This window comes from Euprymna scolopes, chromosome 16, assembly GCF_053919585.1.
Source record: "Euprymna scolopes isolate OS-2025 chromosome 16, ASM5391958v1, whole genome shotgun sequence".
NCBI classification, from domain to species: Eukaryota; Metazoa; Mollusca; class Cephalopoda; order Sepiida; family Sepiolidae; genus Euprymna; species Euprymna scolopes.
The window spans coordinates 131,124,866-131,145,747 of record NC_136497.1 but is presented as its reverse complement, the minus strand read 5'-3'; the positions used below and the strand labels follow the sequence as shown (position 1 = coordinate 131,145,747).

The following is a 20,882-nucleotide window of genomic DNA, read 5'->3' as shown; positions in this document are numbered from 1 at the left end:
GTTCAATCCTCAGTACAGATGATACTCAAAATACAATTGGAAATTTGGAATATAGACTTTTTGTCATTTATATATATATATATATATATATATATATATATATATATATTGGGTTTGTCAAACTCATGTTTAAATTCAATCGATATTAGACATTCGAAGGGTACTAATATGTGATTCAAGAGCAATTATAAATTGGGATATTTTCTGACAAAAACAAGATCTCGTATCAAGCAAAATTGGTTTTTATTTAATTAAAAGATAACAGCTGTTTCTTGCATACAATCAGAGCATTGGTTACGATGGCGTATCTTGTGGAAAATTTAAAATGGCGCCCGACTCTCTCTTTGACATGGTAAGTTTGGGAAAAAGGAGTTAAAAATAAAAAATATACAAAATACTGTTAAAAACCCACCGATTATATGTCAGCCTACGTCACTGTAACATATATTGAATGAGTTTCTATCAGTATTTTCTCTAGTTTTTTTATTTTTAATTCCTTTTCCCAAACTTACCATGTCAAAGAGAGAGTCGAGCGCCATTTTAAATTTTCCAACATCGGTAAACACTGTATGTTTGTTGAGCTGAATAAACATGTTACATTAAATAAAAACATTAGAAAATTATCCAGTTAGGTAGAAAAGTAACTTATTCTTGCCTTTGATGACATTTGTTTGTTATAGATTTGATTTTGACAAGTTTTTGAATCTATGTGTACAGTAATACAAACCCAAAAATTTTTATGCTTCAAGTTCTTTATATTTTGAAATATTGATTCATGGAGTTTGGCTTGTTTTTTGTGTTGCGGAAGAATGTTGTTGATTTTGTTTTGGACATTGTAGAACATGATTGAGTTTTACAAAAGGACAGGGAAAAAAAATGCTTGGTGCACTTTAAGTCAAGAAGCTGGTATCTTCCGATAGTCTGATCTAGTAGCACCGACCATTTCAAACTCGATGACCTTTTCCATAATCCTTCACCCCCAACCCCCTCCCAAATATACAAAGAGACAATAATCATCTCATGGGTGTCATTTGCTGCGCTGAATACAAAATGAAACCTCAACAATCTCCATGTGCTGTAGGATCCATATCTACACTCTTCAAATGTGATACACCCACACATATTCATACGCACACATATTACCTGTACAGATTTTATATAATCTTATGAAATGATGGCATCCCTGAGGGCTACAACATGGTCATCTTCAAATCCAATGTTAATAAACACTTTTCATGAACCGTCCTCACAAGTCATCAAATTTTCCTCATTCTATTCATCACATAAACTCTTATCCTCGAGTGGCTTTTAGCTTTAAGTGGTTGCCCCTATGTAAATAAAAAATTAAAAATTTTTTTTTATGTCTTGCAAATCTGACATTGCGATATGGGCGTAAAACGTAAACCATATGAATTATGCATGTCTTTCTGTTTTTTTTTTTCTTTTTCATTGGCCATGATGTTGGTGGTCGCAAATTTTTTTTAAAAGGTTTCGGTTGCTTGGATACCATCATCCTCACATCATCCTCATGTAATTCTTCCTCTCATTGATGTGATGTCCAATTTCACTAAAAAATAAAAAAAATTTAATGTAAAAAGATTTATCTATATACGAAGATAAAAGTGGATGAGAGAAAGAGAAGGGAGAAAAAAATAACATCATTAAAGTTATGACATCAGTATCATATTCAGATTAACATCCATTTATTTTATTTTTTTTTTTTTTACCGAAATGGCTCCAGACAAAGCATAAAGCCACTTGATCTAAGGAGCTAAGAAAATAATAAAATAAAAATAAAAAATAAAAACTTCAAGGTCAAAAACTAGCCAAGAATAAGTGCTGGATAGATTTTGACTCAGAAAACAGCAATTCTTCCTCCTTTGTCAGAAACGTTGCTCATGTGAGGACTAAAGAATAATATAAGGGAAGCGAGAGCTTTGAGTTTGCCGAAATTAAACCCAAGATCCACTTTCATCTCTCCTTAACTTTTTACAAGGTGCTTATTTAGAATAACACTTAAAAAAAAAAAAAAATACAGAAAAATCTTTAGGATGTACGTATTTGTCACGAAACAAAGATGTCATATTCCTAAAATCATGTAAATTAATCAATTTAACTAAGAAAATCAAATTTTACGACTACGTGAGTTGTAGTGTTTTCATCAGCCGTGATGGAAAAATAATTTTACATGCTGGCATGTGCTGGACAGCTTTTAGAAATTAACTTTCAAGCTAACCTATTTCTGGACAGGTTCTTATTCATCCCTCTTTCTTTTGTGTTCATCTGTATCACTTCCAACAGTGCTTTCCTTGGCCTGTACCTGTGAACCAACCCTGCTGCCTCAAATGTCTTCCATCACTAACCCAGGAACTGGGGTGTGGTGTCACATACTCATTGTTAGATAACAAACCAGTTTGTCTTGAAATGTATAAAATCACTTTGCATGTTCTTTGTGTGTGCAAATGTATACTGTGTTTCCAAAAAATATATTGATATAAAACAGAATGTTATTTATGTAACCTTTACAGCTTGTCGTTATGCAGTGCGATGTATATGAGGTGCCTAAAATAAGTTTTCAGACTCTTTTCGTATGCGCACTTTTATTGATAGCACACATGAAACTCTAGCCCACTTTGAAGTAATCTCCTCTGGCTGCAACACAGTTGTTGTACCGTTCCAACAACTGGAATTCTCAATGGAAGTCCTTTTGTGTGAGCATATCAATGACCCCCGTCACAGCCGCTTTCATCTCCTCAATTGTCTCATAATGACAGCCTATTAGGCTTTCCTTGAGCTTAGTGTTTTATTATCATCTAACTAAATTGATATTATTATATCTTTTTTAATTAACGGACCATATGCATGTATCTATGTATGTTGTGTTTGTGGTATCATGGACTGTTGTTCTCGTCCTAAATGCCTATCTTAACGGTCCGTAACTCATCTCATGGCTTTGTTGCTTGCGTGTCAGAACATATAAGACGCGTAACATGATGACATACCTATTCCGCTGTTGGTCGCTTCTAGGGGATTTGCCAACTGTACTTGGGGAAGCCAGAACCTACTGTAACAAAGACGCATCAAGACATGGACCCAAGGTTTTATATATATCCTTTATTCACTCGCAGGCATCCCATCAGCAGAAATGGGGTGACTGATGATCTTTGGCTTGGAGGGATTCTTCTATGTCTTCATTTTGAGATGTTCTCCCTTATGGGAAGACCAGTTTTAGCCCACCTGTCTCTCTTGGCACCTCAGCTCCAACTCACAAAACTTAACTCAGTTTACTCAAACCGGAACACCTGACACGTCATGTCTGGTCCCCATTCGGATACTTCCGGTGCAAACTAACCAGTCACCAAGTTTGATACATGTCAAAACATGTCACCATTCAAATCTCTATTGTCTACTAGATATATAGATAGATAGATATATAGATAGAGAAACAGATAACAGACAAATGCTTCTACATGGTTATTAAGGACACAGTCAAGACAAACTTACAGTGGTGTGAATTGGATCAAAGGAATTGGAGGACTGTGTCAGTAATTGATCAACCTGGCGAACCACTATCCACAAAGCTACTGTCAGCTTTGAGAATTCTTATCATCAGAAGTTTATTGCTGCCAGAGATCAGCGCCACAGAGTATCAACAGCAATGATACAAACTAGGGGCTTTTAGTGCCCCTACTGTGCCAGCCTGGAGGGGGTGGGGGCGCAATTACCTCCGATCACATAGAGGAGTTGCCAAAACGAAGAGTCTTCTTCGAACACGATGGACTACCAACAGAAGCAAAATTCTCGATGTACTATTTTTAAAAAATATTTTACTAGACAGCCTAATTGTTTTTCGTTATCAATTGATTGATAATATTCTTCCGCAAAATAATCTATAATAGGCATCATAATCTGATGTATACAGCTAATCAGAATTACATGAATAAAAAATACATCATATAACATGATTTTAATAACATTTAAACTATATGTAGATTGCCCAGGAAGACAATGGAAGTGGTCTTAATGGGAACCAAACCTTTTTTAAAACTTAAAATATATCCTACTAGCAAGCTGCCCAGTCATAAAATATGGTTAAATGTATTATTGTAATTAATGCAGATTGCATATTTATTATTAGAGCCAAATTTCTATTGATTATTATATTGTACCCAATATATAGTACTGGTCGCCCAGCATAGCCAGGTCATAAAATATGTTTAAATATGATATTTTAATCTGCGCTGATTTCATATCTACTATTATAGAAGCAATTCTCTATCGATTATTATACTGCACTCAACATATAGTAGTAATTTCAAAAGTTAAAAAAGAAAAAATGACCTGGGTGCCATCAGCTAGAGTCAAAACCTAAACATTTAGCTCTCCAATCAAATAAAAAAAGGAATTTTAAAGGAATCGTTTTTGGCATCGGAACATTGGCACACATTTTTTCTGATTCAAATACCCACAAAAATTACTGGTTTTTCCAATTCCAATTAATCGTCCCAACACTACTTTCTTCCTGCAAAAATAAATGGTCCGTCAGTTTTTCTTGTGGATCATTGCAGCATGTTAAGATAAATTGTAACGTGGCTGCAACCTTTTCACTTGGACCCAACACGTTGTATGCAGAAACAGTTGCAAAGGAAAAAAAATTTGACTCCAAATTATTTTTTCAGTTGAAACAAAAAGCATTTATTAATGGTTGTTTTTTTTAACCAAAGCACGGACAAATAATTTTCCAAGCAAGCGACACATTCTTGCATTTCTCTTGGGTCAAGAACCCGTTTCCCAGGCTACAGCTACAACTGTTAAATAATCGGGGGACATATATATCGCCGAATGTTTATATCGAAGAGTGTATATTGCTGTTGACAGATATCGGAGGGAACAGATGACAAGGATACATTTATAACCGATAACCAGGAGGAGTGACATTTATATCGGATCTGCGAGAGACATTTATACAGTTCTTTTTATATCAGAGGGCAGAATCGTTATTTATGATGAAGACACATAATACCTTTGAAGGGATGTTGCACAAAGTTTATTTACAAGATGATAGGTAAAAACATTTACATTTCTTTGTGTGAATGAAGATATAAAGACAAACAGTTTAGAAATATAAATTATTATCCTTTTATTCTACCAGCTTGTTGATTGATGTCAGGAAATTCAAGCCTTTACTTTACGACTACAGGGTCTTATCCCCCCCCCCCCGCCTTCAAGATGTCCTCTGACTCTCAGTCTGACTCTAACTCAAATCCTCTTTCAATATACTAGGAATTCCCCATCTTTATGATGTCAAAGTCTCCTCATGTGATTATTTGTGTGGATTTTACATATGTATGCAAACACGCCTTTGCAAACAAAGAAATTCCTAAATCGAATTATTCGATACCTAACCTATTTTTTTATCATTATTTTTAACTTGCATTACCCATTCTTTTAACTGGCATAAATATTATATTTAATAATTTCTAAACACAATGAACAATCGCTACATTCCTAGGATTTCAATCTATTATCTTTTTAACTCTTGCTTACTGGGTTCGATTCTATCCTTTTTCAAATATCATTTTCAAACTTATCTAGTTTGTTCTTTTAATCACTGGGGTCCGTCCCCTTCCGTATAACACAACCAGTTGCTATGTCTGCAGCTCATGCCACGGCACATGGTCGTCCAACCATTATTTTTTTAAAGTTTGGATGGCATCTTGCTTTAAAAGTTCCTCTCACACTGACACGTGGTTCCAAATGCTTATCTGCATTTTTCATGCCCATCTCTTTCTTCGCTGAGACATCATCTCGTGCCATGGCTTGGTCATTTGCATACGTGAGCTGCCACTGCTGCTACATATGCATCCATGGCTTCGTTATAGAACAAAACGTGCTTCAATTTAATTTCAGAAAATACTTTGTTTGAGTTAGAATTATTTCCAAATGGTTGCCATCTTAACAGGATATAACTCTGTATTTGTCCACACAGAGTTGCTTCCCTTTTGATTGAAAAAAAAAAACAAACAAAAAAAATGCTGCATAGTTTAAAAAACAAAAAGCAAAAGAAAAAACAAACGGTAAATACTCAACTGGGAAGCGCTGGGAAGGAACAGCTAGTTATCTAGATATATCACCAAAGCACGCCTCCCCATCTTCTCTATGAAAAAGATGGGGGAGGGGAAAGAAAGAGCCAACCAACTACTTACTTTGGGGAGTGAAGAAAATGACCTTTGTCTCATCAGTGTCTCAACCTTGGAATTGTAGAAATCAAAAACAAACTGCGCCATTTGAGGCATGTCTTCCATGGTGGCAATTTTGCCATAAGCCTGTGCATTGATCTGGAACCAAACCAAAAATCAATTTAACAAAATCCTTTAGAAAAAAGTTAACATAACAACAAAACTTAAATTTAGTGCAAAAAAAAAAAAAAAAAAAAAATGCGTAAAATTTCCTTCAATTTTAACTCATTTATCTTCGGGTTATCTATATAATCATAAAACTCTGTGGCACTTGCTTACATCTTGTCTGCGATGATTGGGCGAATCCATCTTTTGAAAAAAGGGAAGACAGGTGATTTTATATATATATATATATAAGTCATACAACTCTCCATCCTTATTCCTTAGCCTTTGGGCTACGCCCAGATATATGTTTGTTTAAATAGACATTTGGCAAGATTATTTATGGGCGCCGCCCCCGTGGGTCAATCGGTAGAACTGCTGACTGTCAACACGATGGTTCTGGGTTCAATCCTCAGCTTGGGAGAGGTGCTAGTCTAGCGGCACTGATGAGTTGTGATACAATGAAACAGGAGTGTATGTCGATGACTACAAATATATATATATATATATATATATATATATATATATTTGTATATTTTGGCAGCAAGTCATTATTTAGACATGTCTGATTGAACACGACAGAGTTATTCCTTTTTCCGATCTTGTTGAATATCTTTTCTATTTGCTGAGCAGTCTTTAATTTCGGCAGGCATATTATATAGAATGGCGCCCAAAAGTTGTTCGTCGGCCATATTTTTCTCAAGCGCTTTCTATCGGGCATCCAATTGTCGTCAAGAGCAATTGTTGTTTTCTTTTCCTTTGACGCTTGATGTATTGATGTATTTATATATATATATATAATATATATATAATGGCTTACACTTCTAGAGGTTATGGGCCCAGTGTGCGTCTTTATTTCGATGGATCCGAATCAAAATTCGAATTGTGGCAAGTTAAATTTCTGGGATATCTACAAACCCAAAGGCTACACAAAGTACTAGAAACACAACCTGAAAACAGAAACGACCCCGACTTCATTGAAAAGAATGCAACTGTCTTTGCGGAATTAATACAGGGCAGTGACTGAAAAAAAAAAAAAAAAAAATTAAAACAGTGTTTAGATGACTGAAGTCTATCAGAACGAAATATCGCTGATGTATTTACGAAACCGGCGACACAGATAAAGCTACAAGTTTTGAGAAAAAACTTTGTAGCTTTATCCGTGTCACCGGTTTCGTAAATACATCAGCGATATTTCGTTCTGATGATATGTAATTCAAAATAATGGATTCCTTTTTTATCTCGTTTTCTACGAAATGGCATTTTATATCCATATGCCTAGATCTCTCATTTTCTACGAAATGGCATTTTATATCCATATGCCTAGATCTTTGGTTGATCATCCGTGCTCTGTGCTAAGACTATACTGGCTTGATTATCACAATTAATTACCACGGGGCTTGTAATCAATTCTGACTCTAAAATAGTCTTCAGGATATTTTTAAGGTAGAGTGCTTCCTGGGTCGTGTGTGTGATCGCGATAAATTCTGCTTCACACGTAGAGAGATACAATCTATTGCTTTTTAGATTTCCATGAAATAATAGGCCCATTTTCTGAGAGTCTGAAACAATATCCCAATACACTCCTGCGATCTTCTTCGTTTGCCCAGTCTGAATCCGAAAAACCTTCTAATTTTAGGGGATTTCTTGATTTTCTAAATACTAACTTCTGCTCCCTAGTTCCTTTTAAATAACGTAGGACTTGTTTAGCTCTGTTTAAATCCTTCATTGTCAGTCGTGATAATTTTTGTGACAGTTTTGTTACTGTACAGCACACGTCGGGCCTGGTTGCAGTCATCAAATATATAAGACTACCTATAATTTCGCGATATTGTGTGTTATTTATTATTTCAGATTCTGTGTGTATATTTTTATTAATATCACTTTTGACCGGTGTAGAGCGTTTCTTGCACTCTCCCATTCCAAATTTTAATAGTATTTTGTCGATGTATCTCGATTGAGTCATCGTAACAAGTCCTTTGCTTTGAGTAAATTCTATCCCCAGAAACCAGGATATTTTGCCAAGATCGGTCATTTTGAATCTTTTACTTAATTTGTTCTTAACATCAGTCAACATTATGTCACAATTTGATGCGATTAAAATATCCTCGACCCACAAAACCAAAATCAGTAGTTTATCGTCTTTGTGTTGGGTATATAAACAGGGGTCTACAGCGCATTGTCTAAATTGCTGTTTAATAATATAATCATGGAATACTGTGTTCCAACACTAAGCACTCTGCTTTAGACCATATTATGACTTGTTAAGTCGCCACACGCTATTTTTATTTTTCATTATAAATCCCTCTGGAGGGGTAATATAAATTTCACAGTCTATTGGGGCATTCAAATAAGCATTTTTTACGTCCATTTGATGGATGTTTAGGTCATATTGTGATGCGACTTGCAGTAAAACTCTGATTGTCATTAGGTTTGTGGTCGGCGAAAACGTAGAAAAGTGTTCTTTACCGTAAATCTGAGAGCACCCCTTAGCAACAAATCTTGCTTTGTACTGTTCTACGCCTGACGCTGTACTCTTTCTTTTGCAAAGACCCACCTGGCAGAAACAACATGTTTATCTCTTGGGAGAGGCACTACCATATAGGTATCATTTTCTTTTTTCATGGCAATTTTCCATTCATCACACTTTTCTGAATTAATTGCTTCGTTGAAGCTTTTTGGCGCATTTTCCATTGAACAGCAATAGTCGATTTGATAATCCTTTATATTGTCGACCACAAAAAAATCGGATCGTCTTCTATTTCTTTCGGGATATCTCTCGACATCATCATCATCATCATGGACACTCTCGTCTCCGTCATTTTTATTGTTTTCGTTTGTTTTAATTATTTGAGGTAATATAATTCCATCCTCTTCATATGACGGGTTTTCGTCTTTACAATTAAACGTGTCTGTGAATTTTACACACCGGATTCTTTTTATTTTATTTTTTTTCGGGAAAAATATTAAATTGGCTGGACTGTTTTTATCGTATCCAAGAAATATACCTCTGTCAGCTTTAATATTCAATTTACTCTTTTTCTCTATATATGCGAAGCAAGTTGAACTAAATATATGCATTCTGCTTAAATTTTTTTTTTTTTTTTACCGCAGAAAGATTCATATGGAGTTTTAGATAGTGTTTTGTTAAAACACCTGTTGCGTATATAGGCTGCCACCATAAGTGCATACGTCCAGAGGTTTTTAGAGAGTTTTGATTCAATGAGTAGGCATATTACCATTTTAAAAAGTGTCCGCCACGCACGTTCAGCAGTCCCGTTTTGGTGTGGCAATCTAGGAGCTGATGTTTCATGCCGGATATGATGGTTAATTAGTAAAAATTCAAAGTCTTTATTGGTAAATTCAGTACCGTTGTCAGAGTGAATACACTTGATTTCACCATAGGGGGCCATGTCGGCTAGATATTTCTTAGTTGCTAGCAGGGTATCAGATTTATTCTTTAAAAAATAAACCATTATTAAACCTGAATGGTCATCTACGAAATTCAACACATATCTATAATGTTCTCTGCTGGCCATCGGTTCTATGGGACCGTTCAAGTCACAATGCACCATTGATAGGATTTTTCTTTTTTTTTTTTCCTGGTATCTTGGATTCATAGTTTGTCATCTTCCCCTGCGTACAGACGTCGCAGTTGAAGGTTTTTTAATGTTTGTATTTGCATTCCATCAACTACAGTCGGCAACTTTTTTATATCAGGAATATTGCAGTGTCCAAGAATTTTATGCCATGTCTGTAGATCATGGTAGGCGGTTTTTGATGGGACTACGCTATTTAAATAATATAGTCTTCTATTTTCTTTAATGTCAAATACAGTTCCATTCGGGTATACCAGTCCTGATTTATTGGGGCTAAAGTCCATACCCGCACCTTGTTTTGTGGCAGCTTGTACAGAAAATATATTTTGTTTAAATTTTGGGATTAGAAAAGCGTTTTCTAAAATACAGAAACACTATTCACCTTTATTGTTCTTTAGCGAGATTTTCGCATTGCCTCTTTTCAAAACGATATCGTTGACTCGACTCCCGTCAGCTAGTTCTACAAAATGATTTTGTGGCTTAAAGTTGGGATCAAAATTGATAAAATCAGATTCCTTTGTAATCACATGTGCCGTGGCCCCACAATCGACAAGAAAATTATTATTGCTTGTTGACGCATCAAATGTACACGAAAATAAAAATGTATGTTCGCCAACAGAGCTCTCAACATTCTTAATGTAGTCGCCATTTTGAGTCCTGTATCTACATTGGAAACTCTTGTGATTAGGTCGTCCACAATTATAACAAATAATTTTTGTACTTTTCTTAGGAAAAAGCCTGCTTTTGGCAAAGTTGCGTTTTTTATTCCTGGCATGGGTATAATTCGATTTTGGTGTTTTTATATGTGTATTTTTAAATTTCATGATATTTGTGGATACGTTTTTTTTCTGTGATCATTTTTTCAGTCACTGCCCTGTATGTATATAGATTTCTATATATTAAAAATACAGACCAGCGAAGTTCCACTTATGAGAATGCTATTACTTTTTTGCATGAATATCAGTGGAAAACCCTAGGGATAATGCTCAGTATATAGATTTCTATATATATATATATAAAAAAAAAAAATGGTCCTGGACAAGACGTTAAACTGTATCCATTTTATTTGTATTAACACTTTAACCTACTAATACTTTTTGCTTAGGAAAAAAAAATAAAAATAAAAAATAAAAAAAAAACTTTCCTTTTTGACATTTGAACACAATTAAAAATGGCGTCTTTTTAAATGCTTAAATTCTAAGATCCAAATGATTTCTAATTTTTGTTATGTCTAAGTAAATATAAAAATATATATATATATATATATATATATATATATATATATATATTTATTTTTAAGCAGAACAAACACAAGGGACTTCCCCATTATAAAAAATAGGGAGGATGTTGCAATATTTTGTTACTATAATGGGGTATGATCCCACACAGTCGGACGATTCTATTTATAAACGATACTGCTAAGAACTGACGAATCAAATAATTCACGTTCTGCTACAAACCAATCAGAAACCAGAATTGCTTCATAAATATTAAACCTTTTCTGGAGCAATTTCACATGTTCTTTCCCGGGTTTTGACACGGTAAGAATATTTTGTTCTGTGGAACTGTCTACTACAAACAAGTCACCTCCCAGGACTTGTCTGTAACAGCGAACCATCTGAAACTGTTCTGAAACTCAAAATGGCTTACACTTCTAGAATATATATATATATATATATATATATATATATATATATATATATATACATTTATATATATATATATTTTAATTGACTATAAAGGTGGGTGCAGGAGGGTTGGGAGCGAATTATTTTTATTTTATGTTATTTTTAGTTTCGATTTTCCTATTTTATAGTTCACCAATTTAATTTTGTGTTAGTTATTAAATACTGTTAGTATATTTTTCCCAGTGTTAAATGAGATCCGGTTTAAAAAGGGCTGTAGTTTTTTTTATAAGAATTGACTTCTAGTAATTTTAGTTGTTGTGTGCAATTGTTAAAATATTGAATTTTAGTATTTTTAGTTAAGATATTTCTAATGTCGAACGACTGTAGGCTTTTATCATGGAATGTTAGGTGTTGTTTTATGGCACGATTGTCAGCTAAATAATAGGTTAGTCGTCGGGAGAATTTTGTTGTTGGATGGCCAATGTATGCGGTATATGAGTTTTTAGAGTGGGTTCGGAGACATTCTTTGAAGGGGCAAATATATATATATATATATAGGGTGACCCCCAAAAAACGGGCGCCAACTCTAATCAGGTCCCGTTTCTTAGGGTTTTGTCCGAATGAAATTAAACTTTGGTCATAACTAGTTTATATTATATTCAAAACATCACATAAAAACACTAGGGCCTTTGGCCTTTTTTTTTCTCCGTTCTACAGCATATGTTCTAGATGGCCTCCATTTAGCTTTTGTTTTTTTTTTGGTCACCCTATATATATATATATATATATATATATATTTAGTATTTTTTGTCCAAAAAATTAATATATTAAAATATATTACAATTCAGCAATGTACATATAACAAAAAAAATTAATATATTAAAATATATTAAAATTCAGCAATGTACATATAACAAAAAAATTAATATATTAAAATATATTACAATTCAGCAATGTACATATAACAAAAAAAATTGATATATTAAAATATATTACAATTCAGCAATGTACATATAACAAAAAAATTAATATATTAAAATATATTACAATTCAGCAATGTACATATAACAAAAAAAATTAATATATTAAAATATATTACAATTCAGCAATGTACATATAACAAAAAAATTAATATATTAAAATATATTACAATTCAGCAATGTACATATAACAAAAAAAATTGATATATTAAAATATATTACAATTCAGCAATGTACATATAACAAAAAAAATTAATATATTAAAATATATTAAAATTCAGCAATGTACATATAACAAAAAAATTAATATATTAAAATATATTACAATTCAGCAATGTACATATAACAAAAAAAATGAATATATTAAAATTCAGCAATGTACATATAACAAAAAAATTAATATATTAAAATATATTACAATTCAGCAATGTACATATAACAAAAAAAATTAATATATTAAAATATATTAAAATTCAGCAATGTACATATAACAAAAAAATTAATATATTAAAATATATTACAATTCAGCAATGTACATATAACAAAAAAAATTAATATATTAAAATTCAGCAATGTACATATAACAAAAAAATTAATATATTAAAATATATTACAATTCAGCAATGTACATATAACAAAAAAAATTAATATATTAAAATATATTAAAATTCAGCAATGTACATATAACAAAAAAATTAATATATTAAAATATATTACAATTCAGCAATGTACATATAACAAAAAAAATTAATATATTAAAATATATTAAAATTCAGCAATGTACATATAACAAAAAAATTAATATATTAAAATATATTAAAATTCAGCAATGTACATATAACAAAAAAATTAATATATTAAAATATATTAAAATTCAGCAATGTACATATAACAAAAAAAATTAATATATTAAAATATATTACAATTCAGCAATGTACATATAACAAAAAAAATTAATATATTAAAATATATTAAAATTCAGCAATGTACATATAACAAAAAAATTAATATATTAAAATATATTACAATTCAGCAATGTACATATAACAAAAAAAATCAATATATTAAAATTCAGCAATGTACATATAACAAAAAATTAATATATTAAAATATATTACAATTCAGCAATGTACATATAACAAAAAAAATTAATATATTAAAATATATTAAAATTCAGCAATGTACATATAACAAAAAAATTAATATATTAAAATATATTACAATTCAGCAATGTACATATAACAAAAAAAATTAAGTCAAAGTAAATTGACTCAAATATTAAGCTTTATGATTATCAGTTTCTGTAATGGAGCATTCAAAGAAAGATATCAAAACCATATTTTATAATTCAAAGAAAGATATCAAAACCATATTTTATAATTCAAAGAAAGATATCAAAACCATATTTTATAATTCAAAGAAAGATATCAAAACCATATTTTATAATTCAAAGAAAGATATCAAAACCATATTTTATAATTCAAAGAAAGATATCAAAACCATATTTTATAATTCAAAGAAAGATATCAAAACCATATTTTATAAGAAATATGTGTCATGAAATTATAAAAATGCATTATTTTTTTTTTAATTCATATAATAAATATATGTTTATGAAAGTATAAAAATAAAATTATTGAAATCAAAATAATAGAATTTCAAACATCATAAAAAAACGTACCCAATACATAATATCCCCAAAATAGTTTTAAAAGATTTTAAAAAGTGTTTTCAATAATTCTTTAAAAAACAAAAAACTAATTTCAATAATTCTTTAAAAAAAACAAACTAATTTCAATAATTCTTTAAAAAAAAAAAAAAACTAATTTCAATAATTCTTTAAAAAATAAAACTAATTTCAATAATTCTTAATTAAAATAAGAACCCCCCCCCCAAAAAAAAACAAAAAAACTTTTCAATGATTATTAAATAATAAAAAAAAAAGAACAATCAGAAAAACATAAAAAATGACTATGTGCAAAGAGGGAGATATAGATGTGAGAGAAAAAAGCGGAAGAACTTATTTGCCTTGTCACCGCTTCCGGTAGCAGCCATGCCGGGAGTTAGGAAGTATGTTAGCTGACTATAACCCTATCGTCTTGTTACCGAGATGGCCAGGGACAGAGTGCAAAGCATTTGATCATCAAAGTGGTGAAAAAATCCAATATTTACCTTTCTGACTGGCGGGTATACTTCTGTCGGTATGAGCTGCAGTTTCTGTGGACGACTTGTGAGCTAAAAATTAAAAAAAAAAAGAAGACATTTTATTAGCATTATTATACCACAGTAAAACTTGAAAAACCTCTGCTTAACATAACATGAAAACCATTGAGCTTAATTCTATCTTTATAAGGTCTCATCTACTAATTACACACGGGTCATATCCCGATAATTCGGTTGCACTACATTATATGTTTTGAGTAATAAAGAATATGGTGCTTGTTTAGAATTGCACTTGATTAAAAAATAAAAATAGAAAAAACTCTTTACGATGTACATACCCATCATGTAAAGATGTCATATTCCAAAAATCGTGTAAATTCATCAATATAACCAGTCTTGCACCAGTAAATTTTTTTTTTTTTTCCCTGAAGGACCCTGTAGACATTCCTGGGACCACGCCAGAAAGACTCGTGTGTTGTTGAGAGGAAAATTGAAATGTGCAAAACCTCTCCCTCTCCAACGCTGATCATATCTAAATAATTTAGCTGCACAATATTAGATATTCTAAGTAATAAAGAATTAGAATTACACGTAGAAACTTTAATAAATTTCAATAAAACTAAAAAAAATATAAATTTACTTTTTTCTAATCCTTTTTATGGATTGGGTATCAAAAAAAAGTTTGTTATTATTGACCGATTCTTAGCAGGTTATGTAACACCACCAGAAAGTGCTTAAAGGCTTAGCCAATGAAATCACAGCAGCCGACGATTGCCAAGCAGTATCTTTGTTTATCAAATTACTAGCAGGCCACCCAGCATAGCTTGGTCATAAATTATGCAGAAATACAGGGCTCTACATTGCGAGTGAAACAGTCGCATTTGCGAGTGATTTTTCAAAGTGGTGACTAGAAAATAACGAAACATTTATCTTTTGGCGATTGTGTCTCTTTCACTGACAATCTTCCAAAGCGCACTACTGAGTGAAAAATATCTTTTATACTTTTTGTTTTAATAAAATGAACAAAGTTAAATTATTTAAACAATAAAAATATTCTTTTTTTTTTTTTAACGAAGGCGGTTTTAAAAAAAATATATCTGGAGAAATTAGAATGCTTATACCTTCAAATATCAACATAAAATTTGTTCATATTTAGAATTACACTTATTAAAAAAAAAAAATCTTTATGATGTACATACTTGTCACAGAACAAAGATGTCGTATTCTAAAAATCATGTGAGTTTGGCTAGTAACTTTTCTATTTGTTAGTAAACGAAAATATTTAGTTATCAAAGGTCAACTAAAGATAAATTTGTCCGTAGAGCCCTGCGAAATATGATATATAATTTATGCAGATTTTGCATTCATTATTATGCTACATGCTCCCTTGGGGTCCTATTTCTAAATATCCCAGGAAATTAGAAATAATCAACAGGAGCAACATTTCAACCTCTCTCGCTGTCAAAATTTTAATAATACAGCGTGGGCCAAAATAAGGGTCCTATTTTTAAAAATTCATAAATTCATGTAAGTTTTAAGAAGTGTTTTTCGGCTAAAATTTGTTTTGTTTATTTCAAAAAAATCTCGGAAGGGTCAGTCTACACACACATAAAGTTTGGTGAGTTTAACTTTTATTTTGTGGAAGTTATTCAAATTTAAAGATAGGACCCTTATTTTGGCCCACCCTGTATATAAGTTACCACGATTTTTTACTTAGAAATGCTGCCTGTAAACTTTGGAGTTGTTACATCAATTATCGGTGCATTTAAACAGAGTTCACATGACAATGTCTACTTAGGAAAGGTAAAGACGACACCGTTGGTTAGTAATAAAAAATGTTAATATAATCATTCTTTTTTTTCCGGAAACTTGTAATATATACGAGTTGACGACAATTTAGCTTCCAAAGTCAAGCAATAGAAAAAAAAATCATGAAGAAGCTGACAGTCTTTTTCAAGATGGTTCGTGTAATGTACAAGCAAACTAAAGACGATTCATTTGAAGAATTTCTTAATTTCTCTTCTTTTTACGTTAACCCTTGCTTGTTGATAACGGAGTTCCAAAATCATTCGACAGGTGTGAACTGGACGGGATCTTAACAGCAACTGACTGACCGAGTGACTGCTGCCCAAAATAATGGTTGCTTTTATCTTTGACGCTATAGTTGGTTAGGGTTTCTTACTCTAACTTGATTCGCCACTGGTCTTCCTTCAATAGAATGCTCTGCTGTTACCTATTTTGGGTAATAACCGTCTTAGATTATCAGAATTATTAGAACCAATCCTCTTTAGTAAAAAAAAAATGGAAAAAAAAAACTGAGACATGTGCATGCGAGTATTATGTTTTCCTAAACAGTTCACTTCTTGTAAGTAAAAAAAAAAAAAAAGAAAAAAATACTCAAGCTGAGATCAGAACCAAAACCTAAAGACAGTGAGTCAAATATGATAACCATCAGGATAGCTCGCCCCGATCTTTACAAAGTGTTTTCAAACTTACTTATTCTTAACATAAAGAAGCTGTCGTGTGAATGATTCATGCATGCGCATTTGTGAAACAGTTGACAAATAGATAAAAATCCGATGCCCCCCCCCCACTTACTAATTTTTAAATTCTGACGCCTTAGTCGCCTTTTTTTCTGGATGATAAAGTTTTCCACATGTTTGAACACCGTATATACCGAATTTCAAATCTATAGATCAAAAATTTGTTGAGTATATAGGTTGAGAGTTGTCCTCTCTCACACATACATTATCACTTTTATAGATTATATGAAAATACAGAATAGGTGAAAATACAGAATAGTTAAAAAGCACTCCTCTCAATGTTAAGAATAGCTTTCTAAATAATTGAGTTATTATTTCAGTATAGTCTATAAACTGCAGAAATAATTCTTTTTCATTGAAATCACCATATAATGACTGGCTTTGATAATAATTATGTTTTTTTTTAAATTTTTAACTGTTTGTTAGCATTTCCAATACCGACATTGTCCCCCCCCCCCCAAAAAAAAACAAAGTTTTTGTGTAGCACCATAAAAATTAGTCCCCGTTTTCATGAAAAAAAAAAAACTAGAAAGTTTAATTTATTTATTGCATATTCTCATCTTTTAGTTATTTCATGACGTTTTGGAATTTATGCCAATTTCGACATGGCATATAAGTACGTAATAATGTTTTCACCTGAAATGCGTTGGTTTAAAACGTCACTAATCTACACAAGCACTGAATTTTCAATTTGTTTTTCTGACTTTTTAGGATTTAAAAAAAGATTTTTATTTTGTAAATATTAAAAATTATGATGAAATATTAGCATCTTTCAGCAACTTTAAAACAATTTAAACCACCAACCTAAGTCTGGGTGGCAAAAATTCTCCATCAAAATATTAGCTTGTATAAGGTACTATCTTTCAGCGCTTGTATGACATTCCCCCGATTAAATAATAAAAAAACGGAAATAAAGAAAAAGTCAATTTATTTATTGCAGACTCTTATTCTCATCTTTATTAGTTGTTGTTTCACGACGTTTTGAACAACTATTCCTCTGGCCTTTGTCAAGTGGTAACCGCGACGGGATAGGAACTCCGAATCTCCTAACTGCATTCTCAGCAATTACTGCCATCCATAGTTGTTGTCGTCTCACCACGATTTGGCGCATTGGATAGAGACGTTGAATCTCTACGATTCCAGGTGAGCATTGTCTGAAGATAGCGGTTTCAATCCTAGCCAATGTCGGCCAGAAGCTTAGTTAGCTAAAAGGTGGTGAGACGACAACAACTATGGAAGGCAGAGTTCCTATCCCGTCACGGTTACCATCTGATGAAGGCCAGAGGAATAGTCGACCGAAATGTCATAAAAGATGAGGATAATAGTCCGCAATAAATAAATAATACTTATCTCAATAAACATTCCAATTAATTAAATAATAACGTATACAAAGATGTACATAAAGTTTCTGTTTGGGGCTTAAAAATCTGACCAGCCGTTTCACAAAATTAAAAAAAAAAAAAAAAAAGACATGAATTTTTCAGTCGGAACTTTCTAACACTTTACGTAACCTGTCCAGAATATTCACACAATGACGTAGATTCTATTTTACATAAGTACCACAGATTATTTTTGTCGCAAATAAAAATAAAATTATAAATTTTGTAAAATGGACACCTTAATTTTGACACTATCAACTTTATAAAATTGGATTTTACAGGAAAAACTGAATTGAAATTTCACGGTTGAAAATTCTTAATACACAGTAATGAATATTATTGCCACAATTGTGAGGTCTGGAACTGGAAGAAGAACACGGTTAAATGTAAATTCCATACCTTATTGAAGGCTGGCGTCAATTCAAAGCAGTTTCGGAATAAAGAAACCCTGGCAAACACGTAGAGACCCAAACGAGCTCGAGACATTGCCACCACCAAACGACGTACATCTCTGGAAAAAAAAAAAAAAAAAATCAACAAACATTATTACATGGAAAGAATTAATCTATAATATAAAATTATCTCGGGAGATTTTAAAACTTTAAACTAAATAGCATTTAAGTTGATGTATACAATCTTTGATTCTGACTAGCCTGTTTTCATGCAAGTGTTATAATTTCTGTGGAATTTTTTTGAGTAAAGAAAGAATTAATCTATCCTATATTTTTCTTATTGAGCACTTTTCTCCCTCGATTAAATCTAACATTTTATCTTATGAGATTTTAAAAAGTTGTACCCAAATAGCATTTAAGCTGACATATACAAAATTTGATTCTTAATAACTCATTTTCATTTGTTATTGGTATACAATACGATACTTCTTGACAGTTTATTACAATAAAATTTTACAGTTCCACAACGAACAACTGATAACATGTAAAGAATTTTTAAATTCTAACAAAAAAAAAAAAAAAAATATATATACAGTTTAATCAAGACATAAAAAAATGAAAATATTGAAAAAAAAGTTATATTGTATGTACTTGTTATGGAATGAAGTTCTCCGAAAAAAAAAATTTCACTTAATTTGAGTAGTTTTTTTTTAATTTATTTTTTTTACAGTGGAAAAACTCGTTTATATGACAGCACACTTAAGGTAGCCAGGTTTGGATTTTTAGAACACGCTACGGGGAGATAACTCAGTCTAAAGTGCCGACATCCCTCCCCCATCCCCATGTTAAATAATAGCTTTTCTTCCTAAAATATCAAAATGCTGTAAAAAATTTAAAAAAAGAAAAATTATTTGATCAAATTAAGTGAAATTTTTTTTTGAAGAACTTCATTCCACAACGGATATGTACAATATAACTTTTTTTTAATCGATATTTTCATTTTTTAATGTCTTGATTAAACTGTACCAAAAAAAAAAAAATCAAATTTAACAAGGGGAATAACTCGCATTTAATTTTAGGATATCTTGGTCAAAGGTGAAAGTCAATAACTTTGGTTCTGAATTCTTTTGATAATTTGTATTATTATCTTTATATTAATACCGTAGTACCTTTAACATACATATGTGTGTCACGGTTTTCAGATTATAAATTATTCGATCACTCTGGCTAGAATTGCTTTATATACTTTTATTAAAATATTCTATTAAAGGAGAAATTATTTAAAGAAATTCTAGCCAGACTGACTTACCGTAAATGTCCAACAGCTTTTGTACGGACAAGTGAGAGTAGGATGTAGTCGTTTTGTTGTCCTTGGTAACGATCAACAGTTGTCACCTGGAAAGGAGGAGGAGGAGGAGGAGGAGGAGAAAACATTCAAGATTAAAAGAAACAAAAAAAAAGTATAAAAAGAACAAAGAATAAAAAGATAAAAATTACTAAAAAAACAAAAGAATTAAAAAAAACAAAAGAATTAAAAAAAAAAAATTTTTTTTAAAGTAAAAAGAAAACAATAAAAATGGAAAAAAAAGAGGAAAAATGAACACAGAAAAAAAAAAAAAAAATTTCCCATAATCATCATCAACTAACATTACAGAATTATCTTGTAATCAGGTTGTTCCAAAAGTTCATGAATAATTGTGAAAAATTTAATTTTTATGCAATTTAAAATTTTTTTACTAGCATGGGTACCCGGCATTGCCCGGGTGTAGAAAGGTGGTATAGTAAGGCTATTGACCCCCCCCCTCCCAATGTTTCAATTAAAATAGTAGCGAGTACCCGTGCGAGTGCAAAAAAATT

The 20,882-nt window shown here is 31.5% G+C and overlaps 1 protein-coding gene across 1 annotated transcript in view; it reads right to left on the bottom strand.

The window, feature by feature from the left end:
- Positions 1-1,423: 1,423 nt before the first annotated feature.
- The window catches only part of LOC145296088 (RNA helicase aquarius-like), a 143,644-nt gene continuing 124,185 nt past the window's right edge, over positions 1,424-20,882 (bottom strand). Inside the window, exons 35-39 of the mRNA XM_080142226.1 lie at positions 20,335-20,420; positions 19,033-19,144; positions 14,721-14,783; positions 6,207-6,338; positions 1,424-1,567 (exon numbers count right to left, since the gene is read on the bottom strand). Of these exons, the coding sequence (XP_079998352.1) occupies positions 1,565-1,567; positions 6,207-6,338; positions 14,721-14,783; positions 19,033-19,144; positions 20,335-20,420 (396 nt within the window). The 3' untranslated portion in view covers positions 1,424-1,564. The remainder of the gene's footprint in view (positions 1,568-6,206; positions 6,339-14,720; positions 14,784-19,032; positions 19,145-20,334; positions 20,421-20,882) is intronic.